Source organism: Rhinoraja longicauda, chromosome 31 (genome assembly GCF_053455715.1).
Source record: "Rhinoraja longicauda isolate Sanriku21f chromosome 31, sRhiLon1.1, whole genome shotgun sequence".
Classification (NCBI taxonomy): Eukaryota; Metazoa; Chordata; class Chondrichthyes; order Rajiformes; family Arhynchobatidae; genus Rhinoraja; species Rhinoraja longicauda.
The window spans coordinates 5,274,611-5,300,994 of record NC_135983.1 but is presented as its reverse complement, the minus strand read 5'-3'; the positions used below and the strand labels follow the sequence as shown (position 1 = coordinate 5,300,994).

General features: G+C 44.2%; 1 protein-coding gene across 2 annotated transcripts in view; it reads left to right on the top strand.

Annotated features, from left to right (window-relative positions):
• The window catches only part of LOC144608333 (multivesicular body subunit 12B-like), a 221,417-nt gene that overhangs the window by 33,127 nt on the left and 161,906 nt on the right, over positions 1 to 26,384 (top strand). For both annotated transcript variants that reach the window (XM_078425994.1, XM_078425993.1), the window contains exon 2: positions 2,792 to 2,914. In XM_078425994.1, the coding sequence (XP_078282120.1) occupies positions 2,801 to 2,914 (114 nt within the window). In that variant the 5' untranslated portion in view covers positions 2,792 to 2,800. The remainder of the gene's footprint in view (positions 1 to 2,791; positions 2,915 to 26,384) is intronic.

Genomic DNA, 26,384 nt, shown 5'->3' with positions numbered 1-26,384 from the left:
GTACGTCTTAAAAATATTGTTGATTAAAATGTGCTCGAAAGGAATTACTTTAGATTTTGTGTCATTCATTCCTCTGCTGTGTATAACTAGTGACTTGGATTACTGTGCAGGTATGGTTCTCTGTTCTACTAACAGAAGTGTCCCATTTTTTTGGTTTAAGTTTCAGTTTATTGAATTGCCTGGCAAATATGTTGTGACTATATTGATTCCTTTTTATTAAAACTGAAAAGCCAATAATATGTTATGGCTAAATGTCATATTCTGATGGGACTTGCTATAATGTGTGGGTTTTTTTCTGCTAAGTGATATTTGTTTTTATGGTGAATCTCAGGAGAATGTAAGGCTTTGTTTGAGTCATCTGTGGACACTTTGCAACCAAACATTGGAACAATATGAGTTGGAAAACTTTAGTTAAGTTTCATTGTCTTCTCCTCTTCCTATTTCCTTTATTGCTGCTGCCTTTTTGTACTTTTTTTGTTGGATCATTTTATACTTTTAAACAAATGCAACACTCCCTCTCACCAATAGTTTAAAAAATATTCTTGGTTTAGTTTAAAGATACAGTGTGGAAACAGGACCTTCGGCCTCCAGAGTCCGTGCCGGCCAGCGATTCCCCATTACGCAACCACACACTACATGCCAGGGAGAATTTACAATTTTTATATTACCACACCCAATTCACTGACAAACCTGCACGCCTTTGGGGGGTGCGAGGACACTGGAGCACCAGGGGAAAACCCACGCAGATCAAGAGAGAACATACAAACTCCGTAGAGACAGCACCCATAGTCAGGATCGAACCCAGGTCTCTGGTACTGGGAGGCAGTAACTCTACCGCTGCGTTTACTTGGAAGTTGTGTTTGAGGAAAATGGCCACATGACATCTTGTCAATGCCCTATCACCCATGGATATCACTCCATTGCAGGAAGGATGTGGAGGCCTTGGAAATGATGCAGAGGAGGTTCACCAGAATAATGCCTGAATAGGGGCCTGAATAGCCACAGGGCAGACTTGCATTGTTTTCTGTGGAACTTCGGAGGTTGTGGGGTGATACTTGATAGGTATATAAAATTACTAGACCAAGTGGACCCGTTGAGCCCAAACCTCTCCTGCATTGGTGCAGCACCCTGTCCTCCCCACCCCCTCTCCCTTCTCTCCTCAACCCCCCCCTCCCCTCTCCCTTTTCCCCCACTACCCCCTTGCCCCCCTCCTCCCCTCCCCTCCTTTTAAACTTAAAAATGTGAATAACTTTAAAATTATAACACCGATTTCAATAAAACTACTAAAGTGACAATGGTGAGTAAGGTGGGCCTAAAATTGTCGCGCTATCGTGTACCGTTTTGGCTGAAGTTCAGTCACAAACAAGATAACAAATGAGAGTTTTAGCAGATAGATATGAGGCATAGATAGGGTAGACAAGTAGAATCCTTTTCTCAGGTTGCAAAAATCAAATACTAGAGGGCATTGCTTTAAAGTGAAAGTTTAAAGGAGAAGTGTGGTGCAACTTGTTTTACACAGAGGGTGGTGAGTGCTTGGAAAGCACTGCCAGGGGTAGTGGTTGAGGTGGATACCATAGTGGCATTTGAGGCTTTTTGGTAGGCATATGGTTATGAAGGGATATGGATTGTGTGCAGGCAGGTAAGAGATGGTATTGGCATCTTGTTGGACAGATATTGTGGACTGAAGGGTCTGTTCTTGTGCTGTACTGTTCTATGCTCTAATGCTTTTATTTAGCTGTGACCTAATGCTTTAATTAAACATGATTGTAACATGAAGCTCCATGACCAATGAAGTTGTATTCAATGTGTAGGAAGGAACTGCAGATGCTGGTTTAAACCAAAGATAGAGTGCAGGGGGCACTCCTAAGGACCTTCTACAACACTGGTGGCATCAGCCATTTTCTATGGAGTGGTCTGCTGGAGCCGCAGCACCTCAGCAGCGGAGGGGAAGAGACTTGACAAGCTGATCAGGAAGGCCAGCTCTGTCCTGGGTTGCCCCCTCGACTCAGTACAGGTGGTGGGAGAGAGGAGGATGATGGCAAAGATAACATCGGTGCTGGACAACGACTCCCACCCCATGCAGGACACTGTCACTGCACTGAGTAGCTCCTTCAGTGACAGACTCCTTCACCCCAAGTGCGTGAAGGAGAGATATCGGAGGTCCTTCCTTCCCGCTGCTGTGAGACTGCACAACCAGCACTGCTCCCAGCAGACCAGTCAACTGACTAGTCAACAGTAACAGTAAAGAAAAAACACAGTAAATGATGACAATTTATCCTAGTCTTTACTTTTATTTATAATGAATGATCTCTTGCTATCCACTTTGCTGCTGTAACACTGCAAATTTCCCCGGTGTGTGACAAATAAAAGGAATGTATTAAAAACTCGAGTAACTCAGCGGGTCAGACAGCATCTCTGGAGAAAAGGAACAGGTGCCATTTTTGGTCGAGACCCTACTTCAGACTGTAGAAGAGTCTCGACCCGAAACGTCACCTATTCCTTTTCTCCAGAGATTGCTGTCTGACCCGCTGAATTACTCCAGCTTTTTGTCTCTAAACTGTATTCAATGTTTAGCCAACTGAGATACTCGGGAAAACTTCAATCTTTTCAATCACGGATGATTGTTCTATATGTTAGATCTCCGCATAGCTGTCTCGAGAGTTATACTGAAACCAGGGGATTAGTCATCGATGATATTCTGTGGTTAGTGCTTTATACCTTGTATTACTGTGCCAGTGATAGTTCAAACTTATTAAAGATTATATGAATTTACTTTTCTTATCCCCCCCAGAGTCGCTCAATGATGCCTGAAATATGGGATCTGTCCGAAGCTTTGCCTGATTTGTCCATGGATCCAATTACTGGTGTCGGAGTGGTTGCTTCACGATATCGGGCACCTGCCAGTTACGAAGTAGTAAGCACCTTTATCATGTTTTAAAATCTTGCAATCTCCCTTTGTGGATGTAATAGCATTTTCTTGTAGAGTACATTTACTTCAACGGCACACCTTCTCTCCGACTATCTTCCACTCCACCCCAAAAATGAATGGGTCATTTTAAGGCTCTACAGTATGGCTGGCCTGTCGGTCACCACGACCAGTCATTTAGAGACCCTCACTGTTAGATGGTAGTGTTGTACAGATGGAGCAGATACGTAGAGGACGTTGGCGATGTTGAGTGTAATACTCTTTATGTAGGCTTCCGTGAACGCTTCAGTTAGAATCCTGGAGTAATAGAGATGCAGCATGGAAACGGGCCCTACAGCCCAACTTGCCCAACATGTCCCATCTACACTAGTCCCACCTGCCCGCGTTCGACCCATATCCCTCTAAACCTATCCTATCCATATTTCTTCACAAAGCTCTTTGTGCCTTTTCAAATTCCTATGGTTTGTATTTGTTCTGGTGTTCTTATTGCTGGCAAAGGTAGGATTTGCAGAGGTTTTGATTTTGTTTAGGTGCAAATTGGCAGTGTGTGAACTGCGTATGTTATACAGCACAGAAATGGGCTCCACAGCCTAACTGATCCATGCCGACCAAAGTGCCCATCTAAACCAGTCCCATTTGCCTGCATTTGACCCATATCCCTCGAAACCTTTCCTATCCATGTACCTGTCCAAAGGTCTTTTAAATGTTGTTATTGTACCTGCCTCAACTACTTCCTCTATAGATTTTTCAAGATCGTTGGATGTGACTTTAATTAGTTTTCACAGTATTATGCTGTTCAATATCTCTCGGCTCCTTCAGCTTTTTTTCCCAGTTCCAAAACCAACAGACGATGGAACAGACATTTTCCCTCCTATATCTAATTAATAAACTAGAAAGAAACTTTGTGCAGCAAAAATGTTTTCTGTTGAAAATATTACTGAAAGTTAATTCTCTCCTGTAATTTCAGATACTTAGAAAACCCCAAGAAAATAGGAATAATCCTCAGATTTGTTAACAAGCAAGGTTTTGATTTTCTTTAATCAGCTTGTGTATTTACCTTCACCATATTGGATATCGGTAGAATGAACTACAAGCCATAATTTGCTCGAACACTCTCGGCAATGTTTATGAGCTGTTTTAGCTTCGCTTCCAAGTTTGATGTACGCGAACTCTTTTTAAATTACAGTTACTTCGTCTGCTTCTGAAGTGTGGACTCTTCCATGGATTATGATGGGGCATTGAAACCATTATACATTATTTAACTGTACTGTTTGCCGTTTGTGAAGACTCGTTACAGAGTTCAAAACTATTAATTTTCAAAATCCTGTTATGTAATGTCCAAGAAAACATTGTGACATAATTGTATTCCTTTTTGAATACAGTCATCTAACGCAGGTCATTGAGGTTCCTCCTCTGCATCTGCACCTCTCATACTTCCAATCTCCTTTCTTTCCCCATAGTTTTTAATTTCCCCTCTGTATATTCTGGGCTGTGCCATTGGGCATTCCCTCAACCTTTCTTTTTTTTTTAGATTTTGAGATACAGCGCGGAAACAGGCCCTTCGGCCCACCGGGTCTGCGCCGCCCAGCGATCCCCGCACATTAACACTATCCTACACACACTAGGGACAATTTTTACATTTGCCCAGCCAATTAACCTACATGCCTGTACGTCTTTGGAGTGTGGGAGGAAACCGAAGATCTCGGAGAAAACCCACGCGGGTCACGGGGCGAACGTACAAACCCCGTACAGATGGCGCCCATAGTCAGGATCGAACCTGGGTCTCCGGCGCTGCATTCGCTGTAAGGCAGCAACTCTACCGCTGCTCCACCGCCACGTGCGGACTTTCCCGACGTGCGGCCTCTTCATTCCGATGCTCGATGAGACAGATCATCATCATGTCTTAACTGCATCCTTGCAACCTCTCACCACCGCTTCCAACTCTTTTCCTTTTACGCTTCGCTCCGTTGGGTATAAAATAATCTTTCTCCAAGTTATTTTGAATTGTGCTCTGAAGTTGTTGAATTCCCCGTCTTTGATCCTTCATTTCTCCTGACTCTTCTACAGCTGTTGACCTGATCAACCGATCTCTACCTTTTGTCACTTGCAAGCTTTTATTGTCATCCCATGCTGACTGCTCCCCCTAACATAGCCTCCACCTGTGTTGTCCAAAATGTGAGGTGTACAGGCTTGCATGTGTCTTATTTAGCCATATACCAATGGCATTCTGGTTGTCTCTCCAGTATTAAAACGACTCTGTTCTCATCATGGAGAGCCAAGATGACTTACCCAGAGTAAGGGAATCAAGAATCTTGGGACATAGGTGTAAAGTGAGAGTGGAAAGATTTAATAGGAACCTGAGAGGCAATTGCTCCACATAAGATAAACATAAAGTGCTGGAGCAATGCAGCGGGTCAGGCAGAATCTCTGGAGAGAAAGGACAGGGGATGTTTCGCTTCCAGGCCCTTCTTCAGACTGAAGGTAGGGGGTGGGAGGATGTGAAAAGCTGATGAGCTGGAGGCGAGAAAAGACCGGGACCAGCCACAATTGCCAAGGCCTGGCAGGTCCATTGTTGGCTCGGGCAGGTGCGAGAAGAAAAACAATGTGGAGAACTGTGTAACTGGTGAAACGACAAGGGTGGAGTAAGGGCGCAAGGAGGGAGAAGGGAGGGAAGTGCAAGATGAAGTTATTTAAAATTGGAGAATTCAATGTTCATACCACTGGGTTGCAAGCTGACCACGTGAAATGTGAGGTGCTGTTCCTTCAATTTGCATGCAGCCTCGCTCTGGCAATGGATGAGGTCTAGGACAGAGAGGACAGTATGGGAAGGGGAATTGAAATGGCTGTCAACCTGTAGACTTTTGCCTAGTTGATCAATGGGCTGATCAAAGGCATTGTCGTAGGATCTGCATCAACTTCATTCCCTAGCCACTGTGTCTAGTTGATCCTGATTGTTTCATGCTCCTGAGTTAGATTTGAACATAAGCTGAATATTTCAATCTCAACCTTGCCATTACAACAAAGTGCAATTGTACCGTAGGAAAAGGTTTAGTTTTCCCTTCTTTAAAGCAGTTTCTGCTGAAACCATGGTACTTTGGTGATCTGAAAACTAGACTACACCTCCGCTCTCATGGATCTCTTCCTCCTTCTAAAACCTTCAGTTCGTCCACATGGTTCAGTTTAGAGGTACAGCGCAGAAACAGGCCCTTTGGCCCATCGAGTCTGTGCCGATCAGCGATCTCTGTACACTAACACTATCCTACATATTAGGGACAATTTACAATTATACCAAGTCCATTAACTTACAAACCTGTCTTTTGGAGTGTGGGAGGAAACCGGAGCTCCCGGAGAAAACCCACGCGGTCTCGAGGAGAACGTACAAACTCCATGCAAACAAGCCCTGTAGTCGGGATGGAACCCGGGTCTCTGGCACTGTAAGGCAGCAACTCTGCCATCCTGCTGCCCACATCTCTGCTTTGTGCAGCTAGCTCCAATGACAATTATTTATGGTGAATTAAGTGTGTTTTGGGTGGGGGTGATGGAGTTGTAATTATTGGTATTGTGGTGATTAATGGAGGAGGAATGGTTGAAATAAAACTCTAGTTCGATAAATTGGCAAAGCATTAAACTGTGAATATAGGTCAGGCAGCTGAACATCTGATGGAGAAACCTCCAGGGACAAATTTAATTATTATATTCAAAAATATAGGGTCATAAATTAAAATCTGTATTGATTTATAGAAGGCTAATCTTGTTCATCTGGCTTGATTGAGTTCTTCAAAGCAATGAAAAAAATTGATGAAAATCGTGTTGTTGTAATGTATATGAACTTCAAAGGCATTCAGTAAAGTAACACAAGAGGTATGATCTTAGAGTTATATAAAACCATGAGGGGCATGCTTAAGTTGGATGGGTGCAAGCATATATCAGGCTAGTGGGAGTCTCAAAATAGAGGGCACAGATTTAAGGTGAGAGGGGAAAGATTTAAGAGATCCGAGGGGCAACTTTTTCACATAGTGGGCATATGGAATGAGCTGCATGAGGAAGCTTTAGAGACGGGTACATGGACAGGTAGATGGATAGTAAAGGCTTAGAGGGATATGGGCCAAATGGAACTGGATAGACATCTAGGTCGCCATGAAGGATTTGGGTGCAAGGGCCTGTTTCTGTGCTACATGACTATGACTGCATAGACTTGAGTGGATGGCTGAGTGGATAATATGATACAGAGGGATAGAAAGCCTTGCGACTAATATTTGTGTAGGAAGGAACTACACCGAAGATGGACACAAAATGCTGAAGTAACTCAGCGGGTCAGGCAGCATCTCCAGAGAAAAGGAAAAGGTGCCGTTTTGGGTTGAGACCTTAACTAAGAGTCAGGGGAAAAGGGAAACCGAGTTTCAGGCTCAGCAGACGGACATTTGTTTTTTGGGGGCTGACAGGGATGCCTATTTGTGTTTCCTGGGATGGATCTTCATAGTATCATGAAACTCTGATTATATCGCAGCATCTGATTGTTTGGATATCTCGATAGTTCTGGCATCTGGCCCATTCGCCCATCTGCAATCTGAGCTGGGGTCTAGACCACAAACTGGTTGTGTGGGCGGGTTGGAATTTGAACTGTGGGACGGGTGTTCAGCTGGAAGGGTTTGGATTCAGGGCATTGGGTCAGGAGCTTGGGTGGGCCTGTGGCTGGAGCTGGGGACCGGAGTGCTTGTATACTTCCCATTCAGTTTAACTTGAAAGTTTCACTGGCATATTTATTGTACTACTGTGCGGCATGTTAAAAATGTTTGCTTGGATATTAATGAGTATTATTCAATAGTTCAGAAAACCTGCTAATCCAACGTTCCAAGGGTATGTAGAAAAGAACCACAGATGCTGGTTATACTGAAGATAGACACAGTGCTGGAGTAACTCTGTGGGTCAGGCAGCATCTCGAGAGAAAAGGGATGGCTATCAATTTGGGTCAGGACCCTTCAGACTGGAAGACTTCTCCGGAAGAATGGTCCCGACCCGAAACGTCACCCATCCTTTTTCTCCTGAGATGCTGCCTGACCCGCTGAGTTACTTCAGCACTTTGTGTTTAATGTCCCAAGGGTGACAGATAAGCAGAGTTTTACATATATTGAGAAATGTAGAATGAAATGGCTTCAATGAGGTAGTTATTGGGTGGCCAGACACAAGGCAGATGAATTTTAATGCAGGTAATTGCATTATTTTGCAGTTTAGCTTTTAAAAAAGAAAAGAATGAAAAGCAATATAAACACTCGTACAGTTTGATTAAAATGGGCAAAACCTGGGTGTGTTTGTGCACAAGTAATTAGAAGTGGCAGGACGAGTTTAGTAGGTGATTCGCAATGCTTGACAGGTCTGTGGGTTATAAATAGAAGTATTAAAAAAAAAGCAATGAAGTTACGTTGAACATTTGTGAAACATTGTAAGGCCTCAGCTGGAATATTAAGGCCAATTGTGGGCACTACACTTCCGCAAAGAACGTGCATAGGAGATTGTATAGTAGATAGCAGTAATAAATTACTTTGGCTCTATGGAGACATTGGGGAAACAGGGATTGTTCCACTTGGAATAGAGAAACAATGAGATCAAATGTGTAAAAGATGTTCAAAATTATGAACTGTTTTATAGAGTAACCAGTGGGTGTGTCCGAATATATTTGGCCACGAAACCAGTAACTACAGGAGGAAATTTTTTTGATGAGGCAAGCACTATTCGAAAGGACGGTGGAAGCAGTTTAAGTAATAACTTTTGAAAGAGATGTGAAAAAGTACTTGGGAGAAAAAAAATGAAAGGAGTGAGATTAATTGGATAGTTCTTTCAAGGAGCTAGATGGGCTAACTGATCGGTTTCTGTACTGCATCATTTTATATATAAGTAGCATTTAGTTTTTCTAGCTACGTGATTTTAATTGGAATTTATGCCATTAAGGAGATTACTACAAGTCAATGAAAATTAAAATGAAAACAGCAGGTCTGTAGTAAATAGACAAAACGCTGGAAACACTCAGCCAGTCAGGAAACGTATGTAGAAAGAGGGTTAACGTTTCAGATTGAAAACTTTGAATGACAATAGATGCTGAATGTTTCCAGCATTTTTTGTATTTATCTCCTGAATGTCCACTTAGATTCTACGTTGAGGTTAACTCTTGCCTGGAGTATTTAATGCCACAGGTATGTTGTAAGTTGACCGTTCTGAGAGACTGATCTCTGCTTTTATTCTCAATTGACTTAAATGGAAATGAACTTAAGGACGTGGTCTTTGATTCAACAATTTCTTTTTCATAATCACTATTGCAAAAAGAAAAGAATTAAGAAATGTTGGGTCTCTTTGAAGCACTAGCTGGGGTCCCAGTACTCCAGGTGCGGTCTCACCAGGGCCCGGTACAACTGTAGAAGGACCTCTTTGCTCCTATACTCAACTCCTCTTGTTATGAAGGCTAACATTCCGTTGGCTTTCTTCACTGCCTGCTGTACCTGCATGCTTCCTTTCAGTGACTGATGCAGTAGGACACCCAGATCTCGTTGAACATCCCCTTTTCCTAACTTGACACCATTCAGATAATAATCTGCCTTTCTATTCTTACTTCCAAAGTGAATAACCTCACACTTATCTACATTAAACTGCATCTGCCATGTATCCGCCCACTCACACAACCTGTCCAAGTCACCCTGCAGCCTTATTGTATCTTCCTCATAATTCACACTACCCCCCGGCTTAGTATCATCTGCAAATTTGCTAATGGTACTTTTAATCCCTTCATCTAAGTCATTAATGTATATCGTAAATAGCTGGGGTCCCAGCACCGAACCTTGCGGTACCCCACTGGTCACTGCCTGCCATTCCGAAAGGGACCCATTTATCCCCACTCTTTGCTTTCTGTCTGTCAACCAATTTTCTACCCATGTCAGTACCCTACCCCCAATACCATGTGCTCTAATTTTGCCCACTAATCTCCTATGTGAGACCTTGTCGAAGGCTTTCTGAAAGTCGAAGTACACTACATCCACTGACTCTCCCCTGCCAATTTTCCTAGTTACATCCTCAAAAAGTTCCAGTAGATTTGTCAAGCATGATTTCCCCTTCGTAAATCCATGCTGACTCGGAATGATCCTGTTACTGCTATCCAAATGCTCAGCAATTTCGTCTTTTATAATTGACTCCAGCATCTTCCCCACCACTGATGTCAGACTAACTGGTCTATAATTACCCGTTTTCTCTCTCCCTCCTTTCTTAAAAAGTGGGATAACATTTGCTATCCTCCAATCCACAGGAACTGATCCTGAATCTATAGAACATTGAAAAATGATCTCCAATGCTTCCACTATTTCTAGAGCCACCTCCTTAAGTACCCTGGGATGCAGACCATCAGGCCCTGGGGATTTATCAGCCTTCAGTCCCATCAGTCTACCCAAAACCATTTCCTGCCTAATGTGGATTTCCTTCAGTTCCTCCATCACCCTAGGTTCTCCGGCCCCTAGAACATTTGGGAGATTGTGTGTATCTTCCTCAGTGAAGACAGATCCAAAGTAACGGTTTAACTCGTCTGCCATTTCTTTGTTCCCCATAATAAATTCCCCTGCTTCTGTCTTCAAGGGACCCACATTTGCCTTGACTATTTTTTTCCTCTTCACGTACCTAAAAAAACTTTTGCTATCCTCCTTTATATTATTGGCTAGTTTACCCTCGTACCTCATCTTTTCTCCCCGTATTGCCTTTTTAGTTAACTTTTGTTGCTCTTTAAAAGAGTCCCAATCCTCTGTCTTCCCACTCTTCTTTGCTATGTTATACTTCCTCTCCTTAATTTTTATGCTGTCCTTGACTTCCCTTGTCAGCCACAGGTGTCTCTTACTCCCCTTAGAGTCTTTCCGCCTCTTTGGGATAAATTGATCCTGCAACCTCTGCATTATTCCCAGGAATACCTGCCATTGCTGTTCTACCGTCTTCCCTGCTCGGGCCTCCTTCCAGTCAATTTTGGCCAGCTCCAGCCTCATGCCTCTGTAATCCCCTTTGCTATACTGTAATACTGACACTTCCGATTTTCCCTTCTGCCTTTCCATTTGCAGAGTAAAACTTATCATGTTGTGATCACTGCCTCCTAATGGCTCTTTTACCTCTAGTCCCCTTATCAGATCAGGATCATTACACAACACTAAATCCAGAATTGCATTCTCCCTGGTAGGCTCCAGTACAAGCTGCTCTAAGAATCCATCTCGAAGCTGCCACAGCCAGACATAAAAACAGCTTTTTTCCCAGGAGCAGTGGCTCTACTCAATAACCAAAGTCTATCCTCCTTTTGCTCTGGTATTTTATTTCATTCACATGTTTAAACTTTAATGTTTTATTCTTAATGTTTTATGTTTTATTCTTAATTGTTTACCGTGTGTCGTGTTGTTACTTGCGAGCAAAGCACCAAGGCAAATTTCTTGTATGTGTACATACCTGGCTAATAAAATGTATTCAATTCAATTCAATTATTCAATTCAATTGATCGTTTTAGTAATAAGACGTGGGAAAAGACGAGCAGATTGCTGCACGCCCAACTCAATCCAGAGAGGAGTGATGATGTTTAGTCTAGAGATACAGCGTGGAAACAGGCCCATCGGCCCACCGAGTCCACACCGACCATCGATCATCCGTTCACACTAGTTCTACGTTATCCCACTTTTGCATCCTGTGCACTAGGAGCAATTCTTCTTTTGTGTCCATCATTCAAATGTTGCATCACTGTCATCGTCCGTCCTGAAGAGGGCGCAAGCTTCCGGCAACAATCAGTGGTAGCCTCGCTTGTACAGTAGACGATGGTGGTAGCAGAATTAGCTCAGGACACTTCCAGTTTCCAGCCCCGCGACGTGGACGCTTCTGTTATGAGGCCACTAGGAGCAATTAACAGAAGCCAATTAACCTCCAAATCTGCAAGTCTTTGGGAAGTGGGAGAAAACTTGAGCACCAGGAGAAAACCCACGTGGACATAGGAAGAACATGCAAACTCCATACAGACAGCACCTGAGGATCACTGGTACCGTGAGGCAGCAGCCACTGTGCCGCCCAAAATAAATTATCTGGAATAAAAAATAGTGACTATAACGGTGAAGTTATTAAAAATGGTAAATTTTTAATTCGTTCAGTGTTATTCTGTGGGGAAGAACATCGACATTTGCTGTTTGATCCATTCTGTCTCTGTCTGCTACTGCATAGCAATAGGTGTGACTTCGCTGCCCTGAGGAATGGGCAGGGGAAGCTGTTCCCAAGGAGCACAAATAAAACTGGAGGATCCACCCATTCTTTGACAGATGCGGCAGGCATGACCACTGCTGTCCCAGCCCTGTCATCTCTGCAGATTCCGCTTCACTGACATTCCGGGATGTCACAAAATTAGGCGTTTTGTTCCACAGACAAGATGGCATTCCTTGTGTACTGCCCCGGAAGAAATCTATTCAATCATTGCACTTTTTTACATGTGTATGATTTTGCTACTGTATAGTATGATTTTACTGAATCATAGGCAAAACAGCAATTCGTATTTGGAAATGTGCAGGCAAGTTTTTTACACAGAGGATGGTGAATGACTGGATCATGCTGCTGGGGGTGGTGGTAGAGGCATTTACGATTGTGGCGTTGAAGAGACTTGCAGGGAATGGAGGGATGTGGAGTAAATGCAGGGAGCTGAGGGATGGCCTTGGCACCATATCAGCATAGACATTATGGGCCCAAGGGCCTGTTCCTGTGCTGTTCCTTTCTAAGATAGACACAAAATGCTGGAGTAACTCAGCGGGACAGGCAGCATCTCTGGAGAGAAGGAATGGGTGACGTTTCGGGTCGAGACCCTTCTTCAGACTGGTTAGGGATAAGGGAAACGAGAGATATAGACGGTGATGTGGAGAGATAAAGAACAATGAATGAAAGATGTGCAAAAAAGTAACGATGATAAAGGAAACAGGCTGTTTCCTGTTTGTTGGGTGAAAATGAGAAGCAAGTGTGACTTGGGTGGGGGAGGAATAGAGAGAGAGGGAATGCCGGGGCTATCTGAAGTGAGAGAAATCAATATTCATACCACTGGGCTGTAAGCTGCCCAAGCGAAATATGAGATGCTGTTCCTCCAATTTGCGTTTAGCCTCACTCTGACAATGGAGGAGACCGAGGACAGAAAGGTCTGTGTAGGAATGGGAAGGAGAATTAAAGTGTCCAGCAGCCGGGAGATCAGGTAGGTTCAGGCGGGCTGAGCGAAGGTGTTCTGCGAAATGATCGCCCAGTCTACGTTGCTGATGTATAAGAGTCCACATTTGAACAACGGATACAGTAGATGAGGTTGGAGGAGGTTCAAGTGAACCTCTGCCTGACCTGAAAGGACTGTCAGGGTCCCTGAAAAGTGTCAAGGGAGGAGGTATAGCGACAGGTGTTGCATCTTCTGCAGTTGCAGGGGAAGGTACCTGGGGAGGGGATGGTTTGGGTAGGCAGGGATGAGTTAACCAGGGAGTTGCAGAGGGAACGGTCTCTGCGGAAGGCGGAAAGGGGTGGAGGTGGGAAAATGTGGCTAGTTGTGGGATCCTGTTGGAGGTGGTGGAAATTTTGGGGGGTTATGTGTTGTGTGTGACGGCTGATGGGGTGGAAGGCAAGGACTAGGGGGACTCTGTCTCTGTTGCGACTCGGGGGAGGGGGAGCAAGGGCGGAGCTGCAGGGTACCAAGGAGACACGAGTGTGTCAAGTCAAGTCAAGTCAATTTTATTTGTATAGCACATTTAAAAACAACCCACGTTGACCAAAGTGCTGTACATCTGTTTAGGTACTAAGGAAAAAATGAAACATACAGTAGCACACAAACATAACAGCACATACAAAACAGTTCACAGCGCCTCCTCAATGGGCCTCAAACGCTAGGGAGTAGAAATAGGTTTTGAGCCTGGACTTAAAGGAGTCGATGGAGGGGGCAGTTCCAATGGAGAGAGGGATGCTGTTCCACAGTCTAGGAGCTGCAACCGCAAAAGCGCAGTCACCCCTGAGCTTAAGCCTAGACCGCGGGATAGTGAGTAGCCCCAAGTCGGCCGACCTGAGGGACCTGGAGTTAGAGAGGTGGGTTAGAAGATTTTTGATGTAGGGGGGGGGGGGGGGAATGTCCATTTAGGGCTTTATATGTGAATAGGAGGAGCTTGAAGTTGATTCTGTACTGTACAGGGAGCCAGTGGAGAGAGGCCAGAATCGGCGTGATGTGGTCCCTTTTACGGGTACCCGTCAGGAGTCTCGCTGCGGCGTTTTGGACCAGTAGCAGGCGGGACAGGGGTGATTGGCTGATCCCAGTGTATAGGGAGTTGCAGTAGTCTAGGCGGGAGGAAATGAAAGCGTGAATGATTTTTTCAGTGTCGTTTAATTGGAGGAAAGGTTTGATTTTAGCTATGGTACGAAGTTGGAAGAAGCTGGCTTTTACCACAGCGTTGACTTGCTTGTCAAACTTTAATGCAGAGTCAAATATCACGCCGAGGTTTTTGACATGCGGTTTGACTAGGCAGGATAGGCTTCCAAGACTGCCTGTTATCAATTTGATGGAGTCGGGGGGGCCGAATAGGATGACCTCAGACTTGCTCTCGTTTAATTGGAGGAAGTTCTGTGCCATCCAACATTTTATGTCCTCAAGGCAGTGTAAGAGGCTGTTTAAATTTGACCGGTTACTGGCTTTCAGGGGGAGGTAAAGCTGTGTGTCATCGACATAGCAGTGGGAAGAAATGCCGTGCCTTTGAATGATTTGGCCAAGGGGGAGCATGTATAGAGAGAAGAGAATGGGGCCTAGGATGGAGCCTTGTGGAACTCCGCAGGAGAGGCTAGCTGGAGAAGAGGAATAACTGCCTATGTTGATGGCGAAACTCATCCATGATGGGAGAGGGGAACCCCTGTTCCCTAAAGAATGAGGACATCTCAGATGTTCTAGTGTGGAACACCTCATCTTGGGCGCAGATGCGGCGTAGACGGTGAAATTGGAAGTAGGGGATAGAGTTTTTGCAGGAAGCAGGGTGGGAAGAAGTGTAGTCAAGATAGTTGAGGGAGTCAGTGGCTTTGTAATAGATGTCAGTCAATAGTCTATTTCTTGTGATGGGGACTGTGAGATCAAGAAAGGGGAGGGAGGTGTCGGAGATGGTCCAAGTAAATTTGAGTGCAGGATGAAACTTGGTGGTGAAGTTGATGAAGTCCATGAGTTCTGCATGGGTGCAGGAGGTAGCACCGATGCAGTCATCAATGTAACGGAGATAGAGTTTGGGGATAGAGACGCTTTAATGAATTCCGCTTTCCGAGGCCCCCACTCTCTCATCTTTACTATGGATTTTTATTCACTACACCTCCATCCCCCACCAGGAAAGCCTTATAGCCCTCCGTTTCTTCCTCAAACGAAGAACCATCCAATTTCCCTCTGCTAACACTACTTCTCACCCTCAACAACCTCTCCTTTGACTCCTCCCACTTCCTCCGTGTCCAAGGCGTAGCTATGGGCACCTGCATGGGCCCCAGTTATGCCTGCCTCTTTGTAGGGTGCGTTGAACAATCCCTGTTCCCGGTGTACAGGGTCGGCGAGACCAAACGCAGACTGGACGATCATTTTGCGGAACACCTTCACTCAACCCCTGTGAAACAACCTGATCTTCCGGTTGCTGAACACTTTAATTCCCCTTCCTCTTCCTACACAGATCTTTCTGTTCACGGTCTCCCCCATTGTCAGAGTGAGGCTAAAGACAAATTGGAGGAACAGCATCTCGTATTTCACTCCAGTGATATGAATATTGATTTCTCTCACTTCAGGTAGCCCCGGCATTCCCTCTCTCTCTCCTTCCCCCACCCAAGTCGCACTAGCTTCTCATTTTCAACTTACAAACAGTTTACAATAGTCTGTTTCCTTTATCATTGTTACTTTTTTGCATTTCTTTAATTCATTGTTCTTTATCTCTCTGTTCATCACCATCTATATCTCTTGTTTCCCTTATCCCAAACCAGTGTGAAGAAGGGTCTCGACCCGAAACGTCACCCATTCCTTCTCTCCAGAGATACTGCCTGCCCGCTGAGTTACTCCAGCTTTTTGTGTCTATCTTCGGTTTAAATCAGCATCTGCAGTTCCTTCTTGCTCTGTACCATTCTAAGTTCACTATATTTAGGTCCTTGTGACAATAAAGTAACTACTACTACAGACTAATCCAAGTCTGGCATTGCCACACATGCAGAACCATGCCTTCCATTAGTGTCCTGGGATGGATCAATCAGGACTCGCCATAGATGGTGGTGCAGTTATACAGATGGAATGTAGTGATCCCAACACGTGTCTTTAGACTTTAGAGATACAGCGTGGGACCAGGCCTTTCGGCCCACCGAGTCAGTGCCGACCAGCGATCATCCCGTACTCTAGCACTATCCTACACACAAGGGACAATTTACAATTTGACTGAAAAGCCAATTAACCTACAAACCTGTACGTCTTTGGAGTGTGGGAGGAAACCAGAGCACCCGGAGAAAACCTGCACAGTCAGAGGGAGAACGAACAAACTCCGTACAGACAGTGGTCAGGATTGAACCCAAGTCTCTGGTGCTGTGAGGCAGCAATTCTACCGCTGCGCCACGGTCTCGCCCTTTGACTGCAGCCCTCGTGTAATCCCATCGCATCGGGGGAGCCAGGTGTAGGCAAGGAAGCGTTGATTATTACCCAGCTCCCTTCCTCTGGGTTAAGCACCAATTGCAGGAGCTCGCAGTAGCAAGAGAACAAAATGTACTTTGGGTGGAGTAATAATTCATTGTCCATCATTGTCATCTTTACTGACTAAGCTGTCTATGTCCCGAAGGCCAGAGCTGCCAGAGATGGTTTGTAGCAGGTGATGAGAGGTTGAGGAGATGTCAGCAATCATCAACAGCTAAATTGTATACCACAACAATTTGTCACCTCTGGGGCTCCAGTAGCTCTCATCCCGCCCTTCCTTGCTGTCTCCCAAGTCCTTGGTTATGAAGTGAAGCATCAGATGTACCCGATAGTGAAGTGCTAACCTTAGTGAAGCTGGGGTGCAGATCTACAATCATGAACATCCTGATCTTGGTGATGTCGGAGCCTATTAATGAGTGCCAGACATCTTGAAGCATTTGCCACTGTTTCCAACCAGAATTGCTCAGTGAGTGATTTATTTCTGCCTTCTTCCAAGTATGCACCATCAAAGAAGTTGATCTTCAGCCATTTGAATTCGCAGTCTGACTTGAATTGCTGAGTATACATCATAAGTCAAAGCTTACACCGATGGTTTGTGCTTTAGAGCTGGCTGTGCCTCCAGCTGTGGTGATCTAGTTGAGGTTTAACATTGGCGTGTCTGACAAAAATATATAATTGGCCAGGTGCATCCAGTCCAAAGAACGTCAGACAACTCCAATCTAGCGAGTTTCTGCCAATGTTTGAACTCTTCAGACCAGAGTACAGAAGGTCTTGTCATTAGTGTGACCAGGTGGCACCTACTTGCAATCAATATGGTTACTGATGTGGATTTAGGTTTCACATGGTCCTGTTGGCCGCAGAAAATTACGTAGTCTTGATCCAAAATGGATAGCAGAATTGAATTCTAAAGGCGAGGTGAAATTCACTACCCCTGAGGTCAAGACACAGACCAGCATTTATTTTGTTTAATTTAGAGATACCTCGCGGAAAAGGACCTTTCGGCCCACTGAGTCCATACCGACTATTCATCACCCATTCACACTAGTGCTCACTTTCTCATCCAGGGCAATTAACAAAGGCCAATTAACGTACAAACCTGCTCCTGTTAAAGTTCGTTTCTTAAAACGGACAACAACACAAACAGTTAAAGCTTTAATTATCGTCAGATGGGAGTGGGGACGACGACCAGTGCTAAGGGTGTATGACCAGACTCAGCACTCCCCTTGCTTCCACTCAAAGATACAGCATTTTCGCAGCATTTTTATACAGAATTTGCAGCAAGAATGTTTAACACAACATTCCCTTCAAATCAATCACATTGTATTGGAACACAATATACTTGTCACCCTACAGTCATAAACTATTCCACACAATAAGTCATTAGTCGAAGGTAAGGACCCTTATCATACCACAGAAGGTCCTGTTTTCACGCTCCCACAAATAGTCAACAGTTAACCACAACCTAATCTTAACGAGAGCATTGTCCATCGTCTTTCCCAGACATCTTTCCCAGGGATAACAGGATATACTAGCATTCAAGCTTTAGGAATCACATAGTTACATCCTGCCCTGGTGCAATTTTGCAGACGTCAGCTATTCAGGACCCAAAGTTCAGGCTCATCCTGTTCATTCATTCTACTAATTTATTATTTCTGTGGTTTCCAAGGATTGTAATTTACAGCTACCAGACACATCCTTATGAGCAATTAACATTCCTCCACTTTCAACAATATAGAAGCCCCAAAAGCATAGTGGCCAAGCATCCCATCATGCAAAGTTAATAGCCATTAACTCTTTCACTCCTTTTTAGCATGTGGGAGGAAACCGGAGTACCCATAGGAAATTCATGCGGCCACTGGGAGAATGGGCAAACTCCACACAGATAGCACCCAAGGTCAGAATGAAACCCAGGTCTCTGGCTCTGCAAGGCAGCAGCTCTACCTGCTGCTCCACTGTGCTTCCCTCTTGTGAAAAGTGTTTAATTGCCGTATGTACCACCACGGAACAATGAAATTCTTACTTGCAGCAAAACAGGCCCGTAAACACAGTACACGTCAATAATATATTATGAACAAAAAATCAATAAGTAATACAAATACAATGCAAAAATGCCAGAAGCCCTGAGTGCAACCAAAGACAATCCATAACTCATAGGTTAATGTTGTGTTGTGTTGTGTTCTGGAGCTCCCAGCTTGAACAACTGAGGTAATTACAGCGAAGTATTTAATAGAGTCTTCAAGGAGCTGCAGTAACGTTAGGGTTAAAGGGGAATTGGAGAAGGCCTGTTGCTGGATTCATGCCCAGCATGAAGAAAGATATTCCGGGTTGTTGAAGATAAATCATCATGGCTCCAAGTTAGCATTGCAGGAATTTCTCAAGGTAGCACCCTTGGCTCAATCTTCAGCTGTCACAAAGGCATGCACACTTCCATAAAATCAGAAATTGGAGATATCTCTTCGTGATTTAACGATATTCAATTCTACTGGTAGTGATTACACGTGGCAAGACTTTGATGGCAGTCAGGCAGGAGTTGACAGTAACCGTTAGCACTTCATGCCAGACAATGAGCATTGCAGCAAGGGAAAGTATACTCATCTAACCGTGACGTTCAATGGCAGCACATTGTTTAGTCCCCAACATCAATAGCCTGGGAAGTGGGGGAAACGGTCGCCATTTGCCGTAAACGCGATTGGAGCAGCCGCCTCGCAAAGTCATAGATTGATACAGTGTGGAAACAGGACCTTCGGCCCAACTTGCTCACACATACCAACATGTCTCATCTACACTAGTCCCACCTGCCTGTGTTTTGTCCATGTCCCTCCAAACCTGTCCTATCAATGCATCAGTCTAATTGCTTCTTAAACGTTGCGATAGTCGCTACCTCAACTACCTCCTCTGGTAGCTTGTTCCATACACCACCCTTTGTGTGAAAAAGTTACCTCTCATTTTCCTGTTACATTTTTCCCCCCTTCACCTTAAACCTACATCGATCAGCCAAAACATTATGACCTGATGAGCCAAAACATTATGACCACCTGCCTAATATGCTGTTGGTCCTCCGTGTGCAGCCCCATACGCAGCAGGGTGCGATGCACTGCGTATTGTGACACATTCTTCCCGTGACCACCAGTAGACCTTCTGTCGGTTCGGACCAGATGGGATAGCCTTCGTTGCCCTTGCGCATCGATGAGCCTTGGGCGCCCAACACCCTGTCGCGGGTTTACGGTTTGCCCCTCCTCGGACCACTGTCATTAGGTACTCACTACTGCTGACCAGGAGCACCCCACAAGCCTTGCCGTTTCAGAGATGCTCTGACCCAGTCGTCTGGCCATAACAATTTGGCCCTTGTCAAAGTCGCTCAGGTCTTTACTCCTGCCCATTTCTCCTGCATCCAACACATCAACTTCAAGAACTGACTTGCTGCATAATATATCCCACCCCTTGACAGGTGCCATTGTAACAAGATATTCAATGTTATTCACTTCACCTGTCAGTGGTCATAATGTTTTGGCTGATGGTTCTCAATTCCCCAACTCTGGGCAAGAGACTCTATGCGGCTACCTGATCTATTCCTCTCATGATTTTATACACCTCTAAAATTGCCCCTCCTCCTCTCTGCTCCAAGGAATAGAGTCCCAGCCTGCTCAACCTCTCCCTATAGGTCAGACCCTCGAGTCCTGGCATCATCCTCATGAATCTTCTCTGTACCCTTTCCAACTTGACAACATCTTTCCTGTAACACGGTGCCCAGAACTGAACGCAATACTCTAATCGCGGCCTCACCAATGTCTTATATAACTGCAGCATGACCACCCAACTTATATACTCAAGCTACAAGAGCAAATTGTCAAGTAACTCTCTTTCCGATTGTTCAAAGCATTTTCATCATCTCAGGGCTCATGTCAGAAGGATTGTGATGGAATACTGTCCACTATTTTGGATCATGACAGCTCCGGCAACAGGCACTTAACACCATCCAGGGCAAAGTGCTTGATCGGCACCCACCCACTGCCCAAACTATTCACTGCCCCCTCACTGCACTGCAGCAACTAGTGTTGGTGGATTTCCCCGGTGTGGGATAAATAAAGGAATATATTATTATTATTATTATTCACAAACTGGATCTTCCTGCAGAGAACATTTATGAGGATGTTGCCAGAACGTCAGAGTCTGATCTACAGGGAAAGGTTAAGTCAGCCCGGACTTTATTCCTTGGAGTGCAGGAGGCTGAGGGGTGATCTTATAGAGGCCTATACATTTATGAGGTGAATAGAAATGAAGAGATGAATGCACAGAGTCTTTTACCCAGAGTTTGGAAATAAAGAAACAGAGAACATAGGTTTATGGTGAGAAGGAAAAGATTTAATGGGAACCTGAGGGGCAATTCTTTCACACAGTGGGTGGTGAGCATAGAACATAGAAAATAGGTGCAGGAGGAGGCCATTTGGCCCTTCAAGCCAACACCGCCATTCATTGTGATCGCGGCTGATCATCCACAATCAGTAACCCGCGCCTGCCTTCTCCCCATATCCCTTGATTCCACTAGCCCCCAGAGCTCTATCTAACTCTTTTAAATTCATCCAGTGGGTATATGGAATGAGCTGCCAGAGGAGGTAGTTGAGGAAGGTACTATAATTTAAAGGAAATGTGGGCAGGTACATGGATCGGAATGGTTTAGAGGGATATGGGCCAGATGCAGGCAGGTGGGACTAGTGTAGATGGGGCATCTTGGTCAGCATGGTCGAAGGGCTTGTTTTTATGCTGTATGATTATATGGAGCACCTTGATTGCACCATAGTTCAAGAAGGTGAGTTTGCCTATGTTTTCTCGAGAGCAATTATAGGTGAACGAATCGCTGCAGGGACTGGTGGAACCCAAGTCCGTAAATGGATAGATTGTTTTAAAAAGGGGCAAAGGCGATTTAACTAAACAAAAACATCCTTGTGGATGAATTAAATGTAATATTGTGCTGTTTTTTTTGCTTGTTTTACAGGATATAACTCTCCTTTGTTTCAAATGAGTGGCTGTGCTGGGGGTCACTTCAAGCTATGAAAATAGTTTAATACTAAGCCGTTATCATCTAAGCTGGTTGTCTTTCTGCTGAAGCAACTGCTCTAACTAAATCCTCTTAGTGTGGACGTATTACATAATTTTGAGTGAGCTTTGGTACTACTGTGCATTTTAGGCTGAATGAATCGGTGTAAAGATTCATCGGTTCACAAGGAGAGGAGAGGGAACCGGGGTTGACCGTCAGGGTCGGCTGCAGGAGGCGCCCCCTGGGGAACAAAGGCGGAAGGGCGAGGAGAGGGACGTCGGCTTGCTGGTCGATCCAGACGTCTAAGGAAGGCTACGCCTGGACTGGGCACCGCACATAACATTAGAGAGAGCTGGATAGAGCTCTTAAGGATAGCGGAGTCAGGGGGTATGGGGAGAAGGCAGGAACGGGGTACTGATTGAGAATGATCAGCCATGATCGCATTGAATGGTGGTGCTGGCTCAAAGGGCCGAATGGCCTCCTCCTGCACCTATTGTCTATTGTCTATTGACTTTGAAAATGTTGCCAAACTATGGCGCCTCTTGTATACAGGATCAGTAGACGATTTCTCTACCCTTGCTAATCGGGGATGTGCTTGGGTATGGCAATACTCTACTTGACTGTTTGTAAGAAAATAATTTCACTGTGCATTCGCACTTTGCACACGTGACAATAAAAGCACCATTGAAGAATTTGCAACACAATCGTGTTGAAAGACGTGACATTCTGTCTGTCTCCAAGTGTGGATTTGATAATGTATCGAGTACAGTTTGGATCTTGAAACTCTCTGTTTTTGCCCATCTTTCCAATTCAATTCAGTCAGTCACCCTTTCCTACTTCTCCCTTCCCAGCACAGTCTTCACAATTTACTCAAACCTATCTCCGAATTGCCTTGGAATGTTTATTGCAGAAGCTGAGTTTTATGGTTGGTCTCTGGGCTATAATTGTGTGTGCCCAACTCAGTTCTGGACTCTTAAAGCCTTGGCTGATCATTGCATACCAAATAAAGCACAGTAATTAGCAATTTCTGCTTACTTGTCAGAAACAAACAGCAACGTGGAATATTATTATTGTTAAAAGCTGATAATGGTACACAATTATCAAGCAGTACTTTGTTGCAACAACTGTCCCAAGGCACTTCAAATGCAGCCATTGAAAGAGTTCTGTAAAGATTATGCTGGGAAAGGGGAAATTAGAAAGGAAGTCTTGGTCTAAGAAATGGTTTTGAAAGAATTGTAAGGGAAGAAAAGGGAAAAATCAGTATCGATCTGAGGTGTCAATTCTAGTTCCAGTAATGACCAAACTTAGCTCTTGGTAAAGACAGGCAGTGTTATGGAGATGGAAATTAGAAGATATTAGGGTGGAGGCTATTTTTACAAGTTCGGATTAGTTTGTGGAAGCTAGGTAAAGTGGGATATGTCTATGAGAATAATCAGAATTTGCGCTTGCTTTTGTCTTCCTGATCTTTGATGGCAGGAATTGTAACTCTTGGAAACATAATAATGGACTTGTAACCGTCTCTGTACTGTCAGACTGGCAAGTTGTGAATTTGGGGCGTTGTTTTTTTCCGTGTGTTCCGGTTTCCTCCAACATTCCAAAGACATACCTGTTTGTAGGTCAATTGACTTTTCGGTTAAGTTGTCCCTGGTATGTAGGATAGTGTTAGTGTACGGGGTGATCGCAGGTTGGCGCGGACTCGGGAGTCCAAAAGGGCCTGTTTCCGCGCTGTATCTCTAAAATCAAAAGGACGGAAAGGTGCGACGTGTATTGTCGTTGGCGTGACACGTCAAGGTTGATGTGCAGGTGAGAACATGGAAAAAAACCCATTGATGAATAGTAATCTGCATTTGAAGACGACGAGTTGGATTAGGAAGTAAATTCTTCGATAGGGATAGAAACATAGAAACATAGAAAATAGGTACAGGAGTAGGCCATTCGGCCCTTCCAGCCTGCACCGCCATTCAATATGATCATGGCTCATCATCCAACTCAGTATCCCGTACCTGCCTTCTCTCCATACCCCCTGATCCCTTTATCCACAAGGGGCACATCTAACTTCCTCTTAAATATAGCCAATGAACTGGCCTCAACTACCCTCTGTGGCAGAGAATTCCACAGATTCACCACTCTCTGTGTGAAAAAAAACTTTCTCATCTCGGTCCTAAAAGACTTCCCCCTTATCCTTAAACTGTGACCCCTTGTTCTGGACTTCCCCAACATCGGGAACAATCTTCCTGTATCTAGCCTGTCCAACCCCTTAAGAATTTTGTAAGTTTCTATAAGATCCCCCCTCAATCTTCTAAATTCCAGCGAGTACAAGTCTTTCTTCATATGAAAGTCCTGCCATCCCAGGAATCAATCTGGTGAACCTTCTCTGTACTCCCTCTCTGGCAAGAATGTCTTTCCTCAGATTAGGAGACCAAAACTGTACGCAATACTCCATGTGTGGTCTCACCAATGCCCTGTACAACTGCAGCAGAACCTCCCTGCTCCTATACTCAAATCCCCTCGCTATGAATGCCCACATACCATTCGCTTTCTTCACTGCCTGCTGCACCTGCATGCCTACTTTCAATGACTGGTGTACCACGACACCCAGGTCTCGTTGCATCTCCCCTTTTCTTAATCGGCCACCTAATCGGGATGACTGTGATCTGACATGCATCAATGGTGCAAGCAGACATTGGGCCCACACAGCTGTGGTGGGTTTTTTCTCTTCCACCGAGAATTTCTTGCAGCATAATCCTAAGAGAAAATGGTCAGTTAGGAACAGTGTGTCTCTTTACATTGGCCTGTGGCATGTGAGCTTTAAGACTTTCTTTTACCACTATAATTAGAATAAGCCATAATGAAGGTTTTTTTTAAATCAAAAGGACTTTCTGTTCAGTATATCTGAATTCAATTTTTGAATTCCCATTTTGATGTACTGTTTATGTTGGCAATTTTCAAACTATTGGATTTTTTTTTTACTGCAGATTTACTTTGCAATTTGTGGAATAGAAAGTCTATTTCTGCTGGGAAAGAGAAGGAACTGTGAAGGACTTTGTTCTTTTAAAATTCAGGCTGTGCGAGAAATGTATTTCAAGCCAGATAACGCTTAGATGGGGATTCCTGATCAGTTCCCAATCTTGAGAGGAATTTAACTCTTTAAAGGAAGCACAAATGCCAGGTGTCGTTAAATTGTTCTTCACCTCCAAACATCTTCAGGGTTTCAAGGCTGGAATTTGAGTATTAACATCTCTATTGCAAATCAATATGTGTTTTCCTTCAAGGCTCATAATCATGGTGAACAACTTTTAAAATGGTGAAATAATGATAAATCAAATATTTTAGATGGTTGTTTACAACGGCTGCAACAGTTCCTGCTGTCATTTTGGTTACTTGGTTTTACGAGCAGTTTACAATGGATGCTTCCTTTACTTCTCTGTACGCCAACAGGGAGCAAGTTAAATTTGCCGTTTGAATTCTCCACTTTTTGAAAACTAAGCAACAACACCCCTTTCCCCTTCCCCTGTCTTTGTTCCCAATCGTTGCTTTTCATTGTTTCACCCTAAAGCATGTCAGGAGCTAGGAAGAAGACCTCAGTAGCCTTGGCTGGCAGAGGATGTGTGAAAGTGAGCTGTGTTAAGCACGGAATTGAGCAGTTTGTAGGCAACATTTTTTCTTTCTAAGGGTGGCACGGTGGCGCAGTGGTAGAGTTGCTGCCTTACAGCGCCACAGACCCGGGTTCGATCCTGGGTTCCCCAGTTTCCTCCCACACTCCAAAGGCGTACAGTGTGTAGGTTAATTGGCTTCGGAAAAAATTGTAAGTTGTCCCTAGTGCGTAGTGTGTGCTAGTGTAATGGGGATCACTGGTCGGCGTGGACTCGGTGGGCTGATGGGCATGTTTCTGCGCTGTATCTCCAAACTAAAAATCCAATGGTTACTATTCCTTGTTGTCAGGATCACAATGTTGAGGAATATTACTTGTAAAAAGAATGTTAGCTTTTTGTACTGTAATTGCCAGTTGTGCCAGTCTACCTGTGGTGATGTTTAACAATTAAAATAGGTGATTTTTAACTGCAGTTCAGAGACTGGTGACAGTTTCATGTTTAGTTGCGTAAAATTGCCCTTCATTAATTTTAAGTTTACGGTTGGAAATTAAAAGTCTGCCGTATACATTTACTGAGTTAACTAACTCTCAGTTTCAAATTGAATGAAGTCACAATTTTGCCGATACAGATAGAATGCATGTCACACCTTCATTTTAACAGAGGACAGTGTTAATTGAAGTGCCACTAACATTTTGGATTTGATCTCATTTCACAGTTTTTCCACTTCAAAATGAACAACCTGAGTGTAAATTGAAAGTATTGCTGTCAATTGTGTAATTGGCGTCTGGCTACAGCAACATGCTAGATCCAATTTTAGCACATCTTGTTATCTTCTGTAACCTTGCCTCGTAGCTTTTCAATGTTGCCCACTATGAAAATTCTCTGCCATGGCTTGAATCGTAAGCGAGCGATTATTTTCCCACAGTGCCTCGCACCGTTCATCTTGCACACTCGCAAATGTTTTAAAAACTCGGAAGATTTCTCATCAAAACCGTTTGCAATGTCTTTATAAGCAACTGTATCCTCGGAGGCTATATTTCATTTTTGTAAATATTTTCACACAGGACCTGGTGAATCGATCTAATGAGATGCTGTGATGATACAGTTGGTGTTAATTAGGGAAAGTAGCGAACCTCACTGTACATGAAT